Consider the following 17,836-nt stretch of genomic DNA (forward strand, 5'->3'; position numbering starts at 1 on the left):
TTTTTCTTTGATTCATCTCCATATTGATTGAGGTTCACACATAGCATCAAATTCCTCACCATCATCACTCATATTGTGTATGCTTCAGGCCTTGAGATGTCCTACAAAATCTTGAATATTGTGTATGCAAAGGCTACTCTTCTCCTTATAGCTTGCCAACATGAATGTCCTACAAAATCGCACATCACCTAGAGCCTATACACCCTGCAGTTAACACGACTATATACAGAAGCATAAGAACATTTTACTCCACAGGATCAATCCCAAATTTGTCAAAACTATGCTACCTTTGATAAAGTCAAATTGAGTACACAATTGAACTGACCAGTATGTTTTGAAGAAGACTATGTATATTGACACAACTATACACACATTACAACCTTTCAAATGATTGTCTACCATATTTCTAATTGCTGAATGCACAATTCATAAGGTAATAGTTAATTTCTAAAAGCACAGAGTCCAACAGACTATAGTTAGAAATGTAGCATTTTCGTTAACCTGGTTGGCAAGAGAACCATGAACTGGTGGAGTTGCAAAGAACTTCATCTCAGGACATAGATTGTATCGACCTTCTTTGCACTGATTGCATCGCCAGCAGCTGATCCCTGGTTCCAGGGCCACACGATCACCGAGCACTAAAGTCTTCAGTTCACTTCCCACCTCCCCTATGATCCCAGCACACTCATGACCAATCACCATAGGCTCTTTCACAACAAAATCTGCACATCAAAATTCATAGAATTATTGCTCCAGATTAAGTTTGCAACGAAATCATTATTGATTATTGAAGTTGGATCGAAGAATGGCGTGTTTATTACCTTGATCGAAGAATTGAGCTGTCATCAACGAATGGAGCTGTTGCCATCGATTTCCAGCAAGGAACAGAGCTATCGTCGTCGATTTTCGACGAGGGAGGAAGACGTCGTCGTCGATTTCAGAGAGTTCAGATGCGATTTGGGTGAGATTTCGAAGAGAAATCTTTGCAGAGAACAAACAATAGAGACGAAGCTGAAATTTTTTTGTAGAGAATAGAGAAGAAGCTGAGAAATTTGCATAAGAAACTGAGAAAGAGATGAATTGAACGCGAATACGCGATGAGAAGAAGGCCACGTGTATTAGGTTTAGGGATTTTTGATTGGACTGGTTTATCAATCGATCTGATTGGACCGACGGTTCGCTGAAAATATCTGGTTTTTTAACGATTTAACACGGTCTATTACATTATAACAGTTTTAAGGTTAACCCGAACCAGACACGTGACCAATTCTGGGTCCGGTCCGGCTTTTAAAACAATGGTTAATTGTTAAAAGCGGGTTTATAAGGTTTCCGGACCGATGTTGACGCCAGGTCCCAGTCAAACCGGTTTGACCGACCGGTCCGATCCAGGTTTTAAAACAGAGCTATCAAGTGAGATTTTAAAACCCTAAAAAATGAAAGATTCTAGAGGGTGATGAATTTTCCAAAATCCATAGATTTAACAAAATCATTCATTTAGAATCTCTCAATCCAAATGAGGCCTAAGATAATCATTAATCTAAATTCCCTGCATCACAAGGTCAAACAGAAAAATGAAAGAGATTTTGTCATGAAGGCAGTGGCCCTCTTGTGCGGTGCTACAAGTTATAACATCATTGTAAAAAATTATAATAAACCTTTTCTACTAGACAATTTACACAACAACAACTAGCTTTATAATTATGAACTTGGCTTGCTCACATTAACCCAATTGTTTTTTAGCAAGAATAATAAAGTCTAAAAGAAAATCATTTAAATGAATCATCTTGGCTGTAAGCATCACTCTTCTTCTTCGAAATCTAAAAGAAAATCAGTCAAGTTCTCCGAATCGTCTATAGCCTCATCAAGAGACATGGGATCGTCCTTCTTGGGCTTAGCCTGTAGGTTTAAGGATAACACAATTTGATTACATATATTGCCTTGAAATAAATAAAAAAATGAATTGACATATTTAACAAGAAGCGCAGAAGAATGAATGTATGCATTTATATTTAAGCTTTCTTGCTCTCATTATGTTCCTTTACCCATTAAAATAAATGAGATGTAGACTTACGTATGAAACTATGTTTAATTAAATCAATCAACAATAAACAACATAGCTCGTGGTACAAATAAAAATGTAACAAGATCAAGAAACAGAATTACCTTTGACTTTCGAAGCTGTGGAGTACTCTTCAGAACGCTCCAATTTCGCGAAATTTTCTCCTGTTCTTCATCGCCTTCAGCCTCACTATCTTCTCCTTCCTCCTATTGCAGATGAGAGCAAAAATAAAATGCAATTACTCACAAGAGAACCACAATTAGAGTAGGAAATTTATAATATGACAATTATTGGATCCTGTCACTAGAACAGAGATAGAAATAGATAGACTAGTTGAAATGGAGAAAATTTAGAAATAGAGAGACTAAAGATAGATAAGAGAGAACAACATGGAGAGGGAAAAACTCCATACAAATTAGAAACATTAAAAAAAAAGGGGAAGAGCTAAGAAAGAAATACATAATGCATAGGGAGAAAACCAATCCTCATATTTAACAAACAATGCAAGCCTATCAAAAATAATAATTGTAACCTTTATTCAAAGGCTTATGAAATAAAATCCAAATCCTAATCAAATAGGAAATAAATTGTAAAACAACTTGAGGCAAAAAAGACTTTAAGAACTTTGATAAAGCAATTCGTAAGATAAATAAACCTATTATAGTCTTTTTACATCAACTCCAGATAAAATTAAAATAATAGGTGGTGAAAATAAAAATTAGAAAAGTCAATGGCACTCACCTCCTTTTCACCAATGTCAACAGCTCGTGCTATCGCGTCATCCATATCAGTCATCTGTGTCCACAGCAAGCATCAAGAAACCAACAATAATTAGTTGTTCTAGGTAAAGTTGATCATTGCTAAAACGAATTCAACATTAAGTAATGAATTTTTTAACATTTCAAAGTGTTTAAAACCGACAACATTACATATAATATAGAGAGAACATGAAGAAAATTTCTTTTTAACATAAAAGACATGTGCTAGTACACATGATATGCTAGCCAGTACAAAAGGTTTTGTTACCTCAAGTTCTTCAGTCTTCTCTTTTGAAAGAAGCATATTAAGCTGTTCTCGTGATATGATTTTTCCATGCTGCCCAAATTAAGCAAAAGTCAACACTTGAAGACTAACACAAAACTAAGTTGCCATTACAAATACTTAACTGTTCTCCATGTATTGCTGTACTTCAAACCATTAATGAGTCAAACGAAAGAAAGGAATGAAAATTTTTAGCATTTATAACAAGATCATCAAACAATTATATTTATCATATCTTTTGTACTCTCACAACTAAAGAGGAACTTCATGTAAAATGGAGCATGTCGAAATCAAAGAAACTACTAATAATTGAAGTAAAATACCCAAAAAGCTTGTCAAGCTTAATCCTTGAAGATCTAACTGATAAGATCTAAGAATTAGCTGGTGCCAACCATCCTTGTGGCATCATTGGGATCAGCAAAACAGTTTTCATCGTCTCATAAATGTTACAAATTATATTACCACGACGACTGAACAAACGCAATATACAATTGACTTTTGCCAAGAAACTAAAATCCAGCTTCATAAATGGAGTGATAGGAGCCATATTATAATAGATGATCTCCAAAATACCAGCCTATTAACCTGTTTGCAGCAACTCAAGGAGAACATAATAGCCAAAAACAAGGGTTAAAGAATAAAAAATTAACCTCCTTCAGATAAGCAAGCATATCTGGTGTTGGTTCATGAAAATCTGGACCCCTGTAATCAATCACTTCATCTGGATCTTGAATGTAGTTCACAGTTGGATACACAGGATCTCCACCCCATACTGCAAAGATAATCATCGGAGCACTACGTTATGGTCAACCGTAATGAATTTATTCAAAATTTCTGGTCAGAATAAAAATGATAATGGCAAACCTTTAAAGTTGGTCCAATTTTGAATAAGAAGAAAGAAAGAGAGAATGAGAATATCTACCAGATCAAGATCATGAGAAATGGTAAATGGTAAATGAAGTGACATACTACACAAGGATGGATGTTATCACACAAAATCAATACATATTATAGAATGGAAAAGCAAAAGGCAACATTGGTTTGTTTCAAAGATTTTTCTGATCAAAAACAGTTCTGTATTCTTGATTAGAGAAGTAGTTAACTTACTGTTTTCATGACTGTTATCGAACAGATCATACATAAAATGTTTTCCACATGATTTCGTGTGTATCCCAGTTTGCAATAAAGGGTTGTTTTAACGTGTGCCCTAAGGGGCACATGTTAAGGACACTAGAAGACAAAAAAAATATTTATTTCGATGCATATTATTTATAAAAAGTAAAAAAATAAAATAAAATAATAGTTAAAAACATTTTAAAGATTCCTGTTTTCCAAAAGCATACCAGTCCTGGAACAGCATAGAAATGCTCTGCTTTTCATTCTTGGAAATATGTTTCTGGTGAAATGTATTCCAGGAATCTGACATTAATCATATTTATTTATAGCAAGTGCTAGATTTCATAATAAATATAAAGGAAAGAGATTTTTTCACTTGAAAATTTAACTGAAATTGAGACACAAATTTTCAACCGTAGATATTTTGTAATCTAAAAGATCTAAGAAAGAGTTTAGAGATAGTTATTTTGTTTACCACCTTAGAAATTCATGTATCATTGGATTATATTAAATCCACAACTGAAAATTTGTATAAAAAATTTTAATTAGAATTTTAAGTTGAAAAATCTCACCCCAAAAATAAAATCCTAAAAAGATAACAAAAGAATATTAAGGATAAATTCTAATCTAATAATTACCCTAAATCATAACAATGATAATAATAATTTAAACATGTAAATAAGAAATCCTAATGTAAAATAATTTAAAACTAAGGTCTCTTTTGGATTGAGAGATTTTAAAATCTATGGATTTTTTGTACAATCCATGCATTTGATAAATTCCATTGTTTAGTTTAAATATAAAATCTATGGATTATTGATTCAAATTTTCATGCACTTATGTTTGGTTAAATAAATACAATCTATGAGTTTGATAAATAATTTCCAACTTTACCCTCAATATCCAAACCCAACAAAAATTCAACTTTCATCTAATAAATGCAAATTATATTATATTTGATAGAGAAGTCTAATTATAATAAATAATTTTTTGTGATTTGGTAAGAAAACAAAAAGAATTCTAAATTAATATAATATATTATTAATTATCTTCATTCATGATAACTTCAATAATTAAATAATTTCATATTAAAATATATAACATAACAATCTCGTTTTTTGTGTTTGTTTATTATTATTATTATTATTATTTTTATAGAGATACTTAACTATATAATATATAAATCTCATACGTGTATAGCACAAGAAAGCTGATAGGGGAAATTGTAAGATAAATCAGAGTTTGTTCCCAATTTAGATACTATATTGTTGGACCCATTGCTTTACAAAAGGACCTATATATATATAACAAGCTTAAGAGCTATTTGCAATAGCGTTGTTGATTTAATATTTCATGAAAAACAAAAAGCTACCAATAATGTGTTCTTAACTAGATAACAAAAAGAATTATTATGAAAAATTAAAATAATAAAAAAGCTTTTTACAAATAAGAAATTGAAAATAATTAATTAAAAGAATGAAACTCACAGGAAAATTATTTCTTTAATTTTCTTTAATATGCGTTGAAGATACTGATGATATAAATGTGAAAGGCTTAAAAAGAGAGAGCGAAAAATATATTTCTTTTAATTAAGGTAAAGGATAATTACTAAGATATTAAATTCTTTACAATGATAATATCAAAAAATTCAAATATTAACAAAATTCCTCATTTTATTAAAATTGATGGATTCGGCAAACTCTCACCTATCAAGTGAGATTTTAAAACCCTAAAAAATGAAGGATTCTAAAGGGTGATGAATTTTCCAAAATCCATTGATTTAACAAAAACATTCATTTAGAATCTCTTAATCTAAATGAGGCTTAAGATAATAACTAATCTAAATTCCCTGCATCACAAGGTCAAACAGAAAAATGAAAGAGATTTTGTCATGAAGGCAGTGGCCCTCTTGTGCGGTGCTACAAGTTATAACATCATTGTAAAAAATTATAATAAACCTTTTCTACTAGACAATTTACACAACAACAACTAGCTTTATAATTATGAACTTGGCTTGCTCACATTAACCCAATTGTTTTTTAGCAAGAATAATAAAGTCTAAAAGAAAATCATTTAAATGAATCATCTTGGCTGTAAGCATCACTCTTCTTCTTCGAAATCTAAAAGAAAATCAGTCAAGTTCTCCGAATCGTCTATAGCCTCATCAAGAGACATGGGATCGTCCTTCTTGGGCTTAGCCTGTAGGTTTAAGGATAACACAATTTGATTACATATATTGCCTTGAAATAAATAAAAAAATGAATTGACATATTTAACAAGAAGCGCAGAAGAATGAATGTATGCATTTATATTTAAGCTTTCTTGCTCTCATTATGTTCCTTTACCCATTAAAATAAATGAGATGTAGACTTACGTATGAAACTATGTTTAATTAAATCAATCAACAATAAACAACATAGCTCGTGGTACAAATAAAAATGTAACAAGATCAAGAAACAGAATTACCTTTGACTTTCGAAGCTGTGGAGTACTCTTCAGAACGCTCCAATTTCGCGAAATTTTCTCCTGTTCTTCATCGCCTTCAGCCTCACTATCTTCTCCTTCCTCCTATTGCAGATGAGAGCAAAAATAAAATGCAATTACTCACAAGAGAACCACAATTAGAGTAGGAAATTTATAATATGACAATTATTGGATCCTGTCACTAGAACAGAGATAGAAATAGATAGACTAGTTGAAATGGAGAAAATTTAGAAATAGAGAGACTAAAGATAGATAAGAGAGAACAACATGGAGAGGGAAAAACTCCATACAAATTAGAAACATTAAAAAAAAAGGGGAAGAGCTAAGAAAGAAATACATAATGCATAGGGAGAAAACCAATCCTCATATTTAACAAACAATGCAAGCCTATCAAAAATAATAATTGTAACCTTTATTCAAAGGCTTATGAAATAAAATCCAAATCCTAATCAAATAGGAAATAAATTGTAAAACAACTTGAGGCAAAAAAGACTTTAAGAACTTTGATAAAGCAATTCGTAAGATAAATAAACCTATTATAGTCTTTTTACATCAACTCCAGATAAAATTAAAATAATAGGTGGTGAAAATAAAAATTAGAAAAGTCAATGGCACTCACCTCCTTTTCACCAATGTCAACAGCTCGTGCTATCGCGTCATCCATATCAGTCATCTGTGTCCACAGCAAGCATCAAGAAACCAACAATAATTAGTTGTTCTAGGTAAAGTTGATCATTGCTAAAACGAATTCAACATTAAGTAATGAATTTTTTAACATTTCAAAGTGTTTAAAACCGACAACATTACATATAATATAGAGAGAACATGAAGAAAATTTCTTTTTAACATAAAAGACATGTGCTAGTACACATGATATGCTAGCCAGTACAAAAGGTTTTGTTACCTCAAGTTCTTCAGTCTTCTCTTTTGAAAGAAGCATATTAAGCTGTTCTCGTGATATGATTTTTCCATGCTGCCCAAATTAAGCAAAAGTCAACACTTGAAGACTAACACAAAACTAAGTTGCCATTACAAATACTTAACTGTTCTCCATGTATTGCTGTACTTCAAACCATTAATGAGTCAAACGAAAGAAAGGAATGAAAATTTTTAGCATTTATAACAAGATCATCAAACAATTATATTTATCATATCTTTTGTACTCTCACAACTAAAGAGGAACTTCATGTAAAATGGAGCATGTCGAAATCAAAGAAACTACTAATAATTGAAGTAAAATACCCAAAAAGCTTGTCAAGCTTAATCCTTGAAGATCTAACTGATAAGATCTAAGAATTAGCTGGTGCCAACCATCCTTGTGGCATCATTGGGATCAGCAAAACAGTTTTCATCGTCTCATAAATGTTACAAATTATATTACCACGACGACTGAACAAACGCAATATACAATTGACTTTTGCCAAGAAACTAAAATCCAGCTTCATAAATGGAGTGATAGGAGCCATATTATAATAGATGATCTCCAAAATACCAGCCTATTAACCTGTTTGCAGCAACTCAAGGAGAACATAATAGCCAAAAACAAGGGTTAAAGAATAAAAAATTAACCTCCTTCAGATAAGCAAGCATATCTGGTGTTGGTTCATGAAAATCTGGACCCCTGTAATCAATCACTTCATCTGGATCTTGAATGTAGTTCACAGTTGGATACACAGGATCTCCACCCCATACTGCAAAGATAATCATCGGAGCACTACGTTATGGTCAACCGTAATGAATTTATTCAAAATTTCTGGTCAGAATAAAAATGATAATGGCAAACCTTTAAAGTTGGTCCAATTTTGAATAAGAAGAAAGAAAGAGAGAATGAGAATATCTACCAGATCAAGATCATGAGAAATGGTAAATGGTAAATGAAGTGACATACTACACAAGGATGGATGTTATCACACAAAATCAATACATATTATAGAATGGAAAAGCAAAAGGCAACATTGGTTTGTTTCAAAGATTTTTCTGATCAAAAACAGTTCTGTATTCTTGATTAGAGAAGTAGTTAACTTACTGTTTTCATGACTGTTATCGAACAGATCATACATAAAATGTTTTCCACATGATTTCGTGTGTATCCCAGTTTGCAATAAAGGGTTGTTTTAACGTGTGCCCTAAGGGGCACATGTTAAGGACACTAGAAGACAAAAAAAATATTTATTTCGATGCATATTATTTATAAAAAGTAAAAAAATAAAATAAAATAATAGTTAAAAACATTTTAAAGATTCCTGTTTTCCAAAAGCATACCAGTCCTGGAACAGCATAGAAATGCTCTGCTTTTCATTCTTGGAAATATGTTTCTGGTGAAATGTATTCCAGGAATCTGACATTAATCATATCCTACAGCTATAACTACAGCCAATGCTGAGAAAATGTAATACGAAAATCTGACAAAGAGAATGGAGGAGGTAAAATCATTTTCTTTTTTTCAGGAAAAGTCAAAATATATTTGGGTTAAATAAATGAATGCCATTTAACTAACTTGTATAATATCATACTTGTGAGAACCAAAATATGAGCTTTATTAGATCAGAAAGGAAGACTGAGGTTATAAGAGAACATGATAATAACAACGACAAAAAAAAAAGACAGCAGACATAATGCACTAAGAAGTCCATGGAGTAAATACTTTGCTTTATTTGGTCCTCTCTCATTCGCATTGCTAGGGGATCCCTCTTGATACGAACATCAGTCCCCATCATTATGCGAAATTCTCGATCTGTTTGATGACTAAACATTTCAATTAGTTGCATGTTTTCATCTTCACCAGTCTCCTCATAATGTTGCTGAATAGTTTCGTGTGAAGTGTCCCTCTTCCATGCTTTTACCCATTCCGAGTAGTATGCAATTGGTCCTATTTTCTCTAGTCTCTCTTGTTCAGCTTGCAGTCTACAAAATGAACAGAAACTTCACTACATAAACTTGCTTGCACTATTATAAAAATGATGCACAAGAAGATGAAAAGACCAATGCGTAAATATATGCTTGTATGTATTTTCCGGACTTTTCAGGGTTTATGAGAAGATATAAATTCTTCAGTTGTCTAAGAGAACTAAATGACAACCTGTCCCCTTTTAATATTCCAAACTGTGCCAGACCAGTTAATTAGTAACAATTAGTTAGATATTTAACTATTCTCAAAGCACTTGTAATTCAGTTACTGAACATGGTTTTATTAGTTCAGATAATAACTTTTTTTATTAAACAGATCTTTCCTTTTAGGCTTTTAAAACTACCAACTTCCTTTAGTGGTTATCCTAGACAAGTGAACAAATATCAAGTTTCCAGCTAGCTACTTTGGGTCAACAACATTAATCGATCTCTACATTCAACCCCATTTGACCCATTCAATTATTGGAAATCATGTTATTCCTGACTGTCATGATCCATATTCTTTCCTTCTGGTGCCTAGGAACTAAATCTAATCACTTCTTCATACAAATGCGTCAAAAAGATGTTATTGCACACAGAAGAACTAACTTATAACTTAGTCAATTTCTTGACACTTTGTACTTGTTGGTACCACCCAGACTTTCTCAAAAAAGCAATTATTGTCTGTCCTTGATTGTAATGTCATTCATCTATGAAATGTTCACTTTACCTCACTTTTGATCCTAATTTTACCAGTGTAGACTAAACACATCGTTGTATACTGCAACTTCTCTTTTCTTTTGTCCAATGGGAGGAAATCTAATTTCTCTTAGCTTACATTCTATATATTCTGTCTTAAATCTTCTTAACTGAAAACCACTGTGTATATGCATTTAAAAGAGATAAGAGAGACACAAGAGATGTCAATAAATCCTGAAGCCTGGAATCAAGAGACATTCAAATTTTCATTGTATGCATGACTTTACATATGTATAAGAACCTTTCTTCCTTGAAAAGATGTCGTCTAGCTCTGTAAAGAGAAGTTTCTGTTAATGTTGGATGATCACCATAAAGCTTTACTTGCCCAGTCTCAGCCATCGCTTTGAGAAAAACCTACAACAAAAAAATTAAAGATAGTTAAGACCATAGTCAAGAAAGAAGAAATTTATTACCATTTAAGCAAGAACTTAATCATCTATGAATGTGCCAAACATACATTTGAAAAGGATCTCATAGGTTTAGTCCAAAAACTCAATAAATACTGAATAACTTATTACTGTGTGCATCAACTGAATTATCATCCAACATGCAGCAAATTTATTGACGTTCAGAAACCCCAATTATTGCACTTAGACAAGGATCCGGCTAGTTTATAAACAATTGTCATCAGATATTTTTAAAAAACATTTTTGAGATCAGCCATGTTATGATAGAACAATGTTGAATCACAAAAACAAAAAAGCATAAGGCAATCTCATTCTTTACCCCAAATTCCTCAGGAAATTAAGCCCCCAAAATCACAAGCTTCAAAGCCTTCCCTCTCAAAGCACATGCGATCAAACATGTACACAACCAAATCATTTGGTTATTATGACTCACATGAAATCTGACCACACTGTATTATAGGCAGCAAAATACTATAATCAAATTGGATCTATCTCTCTCCAACTCTCATGGGACACCAATCCATCATTGAAACAAAGCACAATTAAACCAAAATAGGAAGAAGCTTATCAGTCAAAGAAGCTTGCATTGTTTTAAAGGAATTTATTACTTCCACCAACCGTTTCAACATCAGGTCGCCGTCTTTGCCATCTGGACCATTGTTCCTTCTCTGGCTTTCTCCAGTTCCACCATAGTTCTTCACTTGTTAGCGGCTCCTCTATTGTGTTCTTCTTTTCAGGATCAATGAAGGGATGAGGACGTCCAAGTTTCTTGTCTAATTCATACCCAGTTTCTTCTTCTTCCACAGGTTCTGTCTGATAAACAACATACTCGGATGAGGTGTCTTTTGGGTCTTCCGTTGTATCTTCAGAAATTTCAGGTTCCACAGGATCCCTTGATTCCACACTCACTTCAGAAGCTCCACGAGAAGCAACAGATGTTTTATACTTCTTCCTCCTACTTCCAGGATGTTTTCCGTAAGAAGGCAATCCTGTTGACTCACCCATCGGCTCAGGAGCACTGGCAGCCCTAACTCGACTAGCAGTGCCTTCTGGCCAGTATTCTTCTCCCGGAATACTTGCACGGGCACCAGAAGCTGGCTCAAGTTGGCCAGATGTTGAGTCCAAGTAACTATAGTAGGGAGGACGCTCAACAGAAACGTATTCAATTGGTTCATCCTTCTTCTCACACTTTATAGGTGAAAGTAATGAAACTCTCCTTGATGGATTTTTCAAACCAACACTAACTTGCAATATTCCAGTGGGAAATGAACCTACCAATGATTTCTGTACCATTTACAGAAAATTATAAAAAGACATAAGTAGCACCTACTAAATGGCTAAAATATAACAAGTGAAGCTATATAAGAGAAGAATAAAGTAATATCATTACGTAAATGACATGTTCGGATATTATAGTATTTAATAAATCCTCTAGGCTCAGAGTTTGCAATAACCAAGTAGTAGCAGGACCCAGTATTGAAGAATTAGCCAAATTTTGAAGAATACAGAAAATAATGTTCTCAAACTCTAGAAAAAAAAAATATAAGAAGAAAGCTAAGTAAATAACTGTTTGACTGCCAAGAAAACCAAGTACTTAGAACCTTGCATATTGTGTTTATCATAGTTTCAATTAGAAATTAGAAGTGCATGCCAGCAACCAAGATTTTTATATTAGACTTAAATGATCACAATTTTATGTTTTTCCTCTCTTTTTAGGGGATTAGGTAGAAGGGTCTGAGAAAAAAAAAAAAAAAAATATGTTTTATTTCTTAGCATCTTCATTATTTTGAATATGATTTAAAATTACAATTTGCCTTACTTTTCTACATTTTCCCAGCTACCACATAAGATATGTATCAATTTTATTCAGCTATAAAAGGAATCGCTTCATATGAAAAGAAAATAATTGGAGTTTCGCAACCCCAAAACTAAAGTAAACCACACAGGTATAAGTGTGATTGTGTTGGAGTGAGGCATTGGGAATATATAAGAGGTCCCATATTCAGCTCAACTTGGAGCATCACTAGATGCGGTATTTGAGCTTTCTCATGTGATCTTTTGATGGCATAAAACAAGAAAAACTCAGAAGATAACTATCAAAAGTGATATTTATTAGCATCAAAGATTAAAAACACTGAAGAAAGAAAAACCTGAAAGCGATTGAAATTTGGCTTGCTAGAAACAAAATCGTCTTGATATACAAAACCTCTCAATCCTCTACCTGTTAGACCCAAAAATAAGGAAAGCTTACTAATAACAAATAATTCAGATTCGGTTATCATCAACACTAAAGAAGTAACAATATCTTATCAAAATAGAAAAAAAAAAAAATTAAAAGTTGAATATAAAGTAAGATATAGTTAACAAAAACAGACCTTGATACATCCATGTAGCCGATGAGGATGCCATTTTTACTTAAACTCAGTACATAGCAAGTAAATCTGCAAAAACTTATAAATAAAAGTTAAAACACCAATGGAGAGTTTCACAGTGTCCAAATGAGGATAGGCATGGGCTTTTGATAGAGAGAATATGAAAATGAAATGAAATGCTTCAAAACGACGTTGTTTCATCTCCAAACAGGTGATTTAATCACTTACATATTAAAATATCCTTTCGCCCCTTTACAGTTTCAAGAAAAAACAATATTAAGCCTAACCAGATACACCCCTCATACTTTTTAATTGTATTTTATTACCCCTTTTAGTATCAATTTATATTTTATATATTACGAAAGTAATCTTTAAATTCATCCCAAAAATTGAGTCTTGTGATATTTGTTTTTTTAAATTAATTTTTTTTTTTAATAAGTATTCAATTTCCTTGACTATTAATCAAAGTGTCAAGAAAAAATCAAGAATGATAATAATATTGTCTAAATTTTTTGATATTTTAAAAAAGTGTCCAGGAATCCCAAAACTGTCAAGAGCAAAGAATCAAAAAAGTCTGTTTTTTTAGTAGTGTCAACTCTTCAACTCGGTTTTACTTGTTAGCAGTTCAAACTTCAACACTTTTGATATCCGTCTTCATATGCTCTGCTTGCTATGTTGTCTTTGTCAATGGAAAATGAAAAACAAAAATTAAGATCCCTTGAACTTAAATTTAAAATTCTTTTAACAGTAGAATTGTGAAAGAATATATTATGTAAAATTGTTGTTCCTAATCTTAGTATGTTTTAATTTGTTATGTTTCTTATTTTATCTAATTGGTTGAAAGATTTTACAGGGGTTTTAGGCAAGAAAAAGCACAACACACCTAGGCTAAATCATGCATCCGTTTTTATATTCAAACCTAAATCGGACTTAAAAAAGGTTGGAGTCCAACAAAATTCTAGAATATACAGAAAGTCAAAAGTAATAAAGAAAAGTAGATAGAGGACTTTTCTATCTTACTTTTACAAAAGCGATGAGAATAATTTGAGACAGTGAAGGTAATAAAGATTGTGTGTGGACAAAGTTTAACTGAGTCATTCTTCTTGATAATAATTATTTTCAATAAAGTCATCATCTTGATAGTTGTCTTCCAAATCTTGTAACTGCTACCTCTGGATTTGATAGCTTTTGATGAGCCAACTGCCATCATAAGTTTGTCGAGTTGTTGATGTAAGAAAAGTATATATGAATTCTATCAACATTCAATCAAACAATAAGAATAGAATCCAGTCATAATCAACAATATGTCTAAAGATCAACCTATAGATTATATAATATATAATCAATAATTAAAGGTTATTGACAAACTTGTTTGTGTCATGATTTTTTTTTCTTAAATTCCTTATAGAAGAAGTGGTAGGTAAAGCGACAAAAACCTTAGGTCATCTTTTCTAATGACACACACGGAATGACGACTTACAATGAGTTAAGTTGTTCTGATGGGTTTGGAAAGAAGACCTAACCAATTTTAATATTGGTTAATTGGGTTATCCCATTAAAGGCCCAATAAAATCTAAAGCGCATTAAATGTCCAAGCCACATTAGTAGTCTACCCAGATTATTATAATGAAGTGTATTAGGCAATTTTAAAACAATCATAAAAAGCCCATTTGAATATCTTATTTGGACTATACATAAAATAAAATTATAATTGATGTTAGCCCACAATTAGGAAAATTTCTAACATTCTCTCACTTGGGCAACATTAATTATTTTATTTTAAGAAAAGAAAAAAAATTTGACTTTCGGGTAAACATAATTTTTAACTTTAAAGTGGCCACTATTTTGAAAAAATAACATAGTTTAGAGATAACACTTCATCCAACAATCCAATCAAATATGATTATCAATAATGAATCAAGACAATTTTTACTTCTTAAATCAACATAAGATCAACCCATGATTACACTTACTAATAATCAAATCACATTGATCAGTAATCTGGTAGTGTGGCAGCACCCAACAAAGTGATCATAAACATGGGCTATTTTCATGTAAGTCCTCTTTGTGATTTCTCTATAACCTTTATGCTTTAAAGAAAAGCTAGAGAAATCTCATAGCTTCCAACGAAGCTTGTATGTTTCAACCAATAAACCTTAAGATATTCAACCATGAAACATACTTATAAAATTGTCATTCTTAAGAGAAATCTTATTCTTGAGACACAATGTTGTATTTCACCAACCATATACAACTGTCATTCTCAAGAGAAACATTATTCTTAAGACACAATGTTGTATTTCATCATCCATATGCGCATGTGTATATGTATATGTATACAAGTATACAGAAACCAATGATCATGATCCAAATAAAATGGCATAAAGTCAACAAAAAATATGTCAAACTCCCACTAGCCCAAAATATCAAAAGACCTAAAATGTCCATGTTCTATACATGACATTTAAAATAACAGGTCTCAGTCCTCTAGTTGGAGGATCAGCCAACGTAAAATCAGAATTATTGTACTCTACAACAATCCTCAAATGTTCATATTAAACTTTCACAATCACTTATAATGGAAGCGAAACCGTATAAATCCAAAGTGACAATAAAACATTTCCATACAAGAAAACAAGCAAACAACTCATATAAACAATGAGGTCATCAACCTTTAGTTCAACATGTCACAATGTAAAATATCTTTCGTGCGTATGTGACATTATATAATAAAAATATCATATCGTTTCTCATAATGTCATGTAATCCACAAATATAGATATGATATCCAGTTTATTACAAATCCAAAGGATATCATGTAATCAACTGAAGAAAACTCTTACTAACCAAGTGCATCAAAAATTTAGTTTTTGATGCACTTGGTTAGTAAGAGTTTTCTTCAGTTGATTACATGATATCCTTTGGATTTGTAATAAACTGGATATATATATATTTATTTATTTATTTATTTATTTATTAAACACTATATATTTTATGTTCACATGTGATAAATCTAATCTTTTGAGAGGTAATTAGATATGGTGAGCTGGTCATACCAAATGCCTCAATTTATTTTTTAATAAGTTTTGGTATATATATATATACACGAACAATTTGTTGCGTAGCCAGATGGATTTTGTGTCATTTTTTATATTTTCGTTACCAAAAACGTTTCCCGACAAATAATTTGTTGCGTAACTAGATCGATTTTGCGCCGTTTTTTATATTTTCGTCGCCAAAAAAGTTTCCTAATTTACATTATGGAGTAATAGAAATAGGATTCTAGCATGAGTGATATCAACATTCCATTTATACACCCTATTTCTATTACTCCATAATGTAAATTACGTCTACTAATATGAAGATATACACTAGTGATTGATAAAAAAAAAAAAAAAAAAAAGATAAAAACAATAAACCTACCACCCAAAATGATATCTTATTATTATTATTATTAATATTATTTAGGTTTAGGTTTAGGTTAATATAATATTATCTACAGAAACCAACTAGCTCACAATGCCCATAAACCCGCCGCCTAAAATGATCATGATCTCTTTATTAAAAAGAAAGTTACAAATAGCCGCCATTATAATTCTTCTTCCTTCAATTTATTCCCGCCAACATATTTTATCTCAGACTTTCTTTCTCTCTGTGGCGCTTCGATTCATTAAGGTACGAATCGCGTTACTAAGGTTGGTAGGGAAACACAGCAAATTAAGGTTAAACGTTTTATTTTTGTTTCAAAAAAATTTGGAATTTTAATTCTCTTTTTTTTTTTTTTTTTGGTGGATTCAATTTATCGTTTCAACGTTGTTGTTTGGTAATTTGATTTCCTTTTAGTAGCTAGAATTCTCTTTTTGATGATTTGTTTTATTTTGTAATTGAATTAGGGATTTGCAATTTATTTTAAGACAATTGTGCATTTTAATTTCCATTTTATGGACTAAATTCATTGTTTTAACTTTGTCGTTTTGTAATTTGATTTCTACAGTAGCTAGAATTCGACATAGTATAAACTTGATTCTTGACTTCCCTTGTGTATGCTTCGAGTTGTTATTTGGCTGATTTGAGGGCAATTAGTGTTGCTTAGTTTTGGCTAATTTTAATTTATGATAGTAGTAGGATAGGACTTTGTTAATAGTACAATTTAAGGTTTTTTTTTGTTTGTGTGTGCTTTAAAGTTGAGATAATTTTTAGGCAGTGTAAGTTTTGTTATTCAAAATTGAGGAATATTTTGAGAAACTAAGATACAATTTAGAAGTCGGAATTATGTTCTCATCTCATCAGGTTTTGTTTTTTGTTTTTTGTTTTTTTTTTCTTTTTTTTTTAAATCTGAAAGTTGGTTAGACGGATAAAAAAAGCAATAGGAAACATTATGATGACCATTTTCTATTAAATATTTCATGAACACAATTTTTCAAGTACTAGACTAACCAGTTCAGCTTTATAAAACTATCCATGTATGATTAGCTAGCCAAAACTTTGATATTAATTATTTTATTTATGTTAGATGTTTAATAAGAATAGGAACAAGGGTAAAAAAAATCGACACTGAGTATGAATACTTCTCATAATACTCATATATCGTCAACTCCTACGGCATCTGCTTCTCCGGTATGGACTCCTCCGACATTGAGTCCTTATTCGACTCCTCCGACTTCAATACATATTACACCTATCAGTCTTACTGGAGATGATAGTATATCAGG

General features: G+C 31.7%; 3 protein-coding genes across 4 annotated transcripts; all 3 read right to left on the bottom strand.

The window, feature by feature from the left end:
- Positions 1-317: 317 nt before the first annotated feature.
- Positions 318-1,499, bottom strand: LOC116140336 (sorbitol dehydrogenase-like). The gene is made up of 2 exons (XM_031425981.1): positions 822-1,499; positions 318-722 (listed from the first exon to the last, which is right to left on the bottom strand). Exons 1-2 carry the CDS (start codon positions 844-846, stop codon positions 448-450), a joined length of 300 nt encoding a protein of 99 aa, XP_031281841.1. The 5' UTR covers positions 847-1,499; the 3' UTR covers positions 318-447.
- Positions 1,500-1,609: 110 nt separating this feature from the next.
- On the bottom strand, positions 1,610-3,991 carry LOC116140335 (protein PLASTID TRANSCRIPTIONALLY ACTIVE 12, chloroplastic-like). 2 transcript variants are annotated; one of them, XM_031425979.1, is made up of 5 exons: positions 3,751-3,991; positions 3,086-3,154; positions 2,801-2,854; positions 2,164-2,265; positions 1,610-1,902 (listed from the first exon to the last, which is right to left on the bottom strand). In XM_031425979.1, the coding sequence occupies exons 1-5, from the start codon at positions 3,886-3,888 to the stop codon at positions 1,798-1,800; spliced, it is 468 nt and encodes a 155-aa protein (XP_031281839.1). In that variant the 5' UTR covers positions 3,889-3,991; the 3' UTR covers positions 1,610-1,797. The 2 variants fall into 2 exon arrangements, with proteins under 2 accessions (XP_031281839.1, XP_031281840.1); XM_031425980.1 differs by having other exon boundaries at positions 1,610-1,896; positions 3,751-3,985.
- Positions 3,992-6,085: 2,094 nt separating this feature from the next.
- On the bottom strand, positions 6,086-13,161 carry LOC116140325 (protein PLASTID TRANSCRIPTIONALLY ACTIVE 12, chloroplastic-like). The gene is made up of 10 exons (XM_031425969.1): positions 13,128-13,161; positions 12,903-12,973; positions 11,371-12,036; positions 10,587-10,699; positions 9,345-9,604; positions 8,270-8,391; positions 7,605-7,673; positions 7,320-7,373; positions 6,683-6,784; positions 6,086-6,415 (listed from the first exon to the last, which is right to left on the bottom strand). Exons 1-10 carry the CDS (start codon positions 13,159-13,161, stop codon positions 6,317-6,319), a joined length of 1,590 nt encoding a protein of 529 aa, XP_031281829.1. The 3' UTR covers positions 6,086-6,316.
- Positions 13,162-17,836: the final 4,675 nt, after the last annotated feature.

Source organism: Pistacia vera, unplaced genomic scaffold, assembly GCF_008641045.1.
Source record: "Pistacia vera cultivar Batoury unplaced genomic scaffold, PisVer_v2 Contig37, whole genome shotgun sequence".
NCBI classification, from domain to species: Eukaryota; Viridiplantae; Streptophyta; class Magnoliopsida; order Sapindales; family Anacardiaceae; genus Pistacia; species Pistacia vera.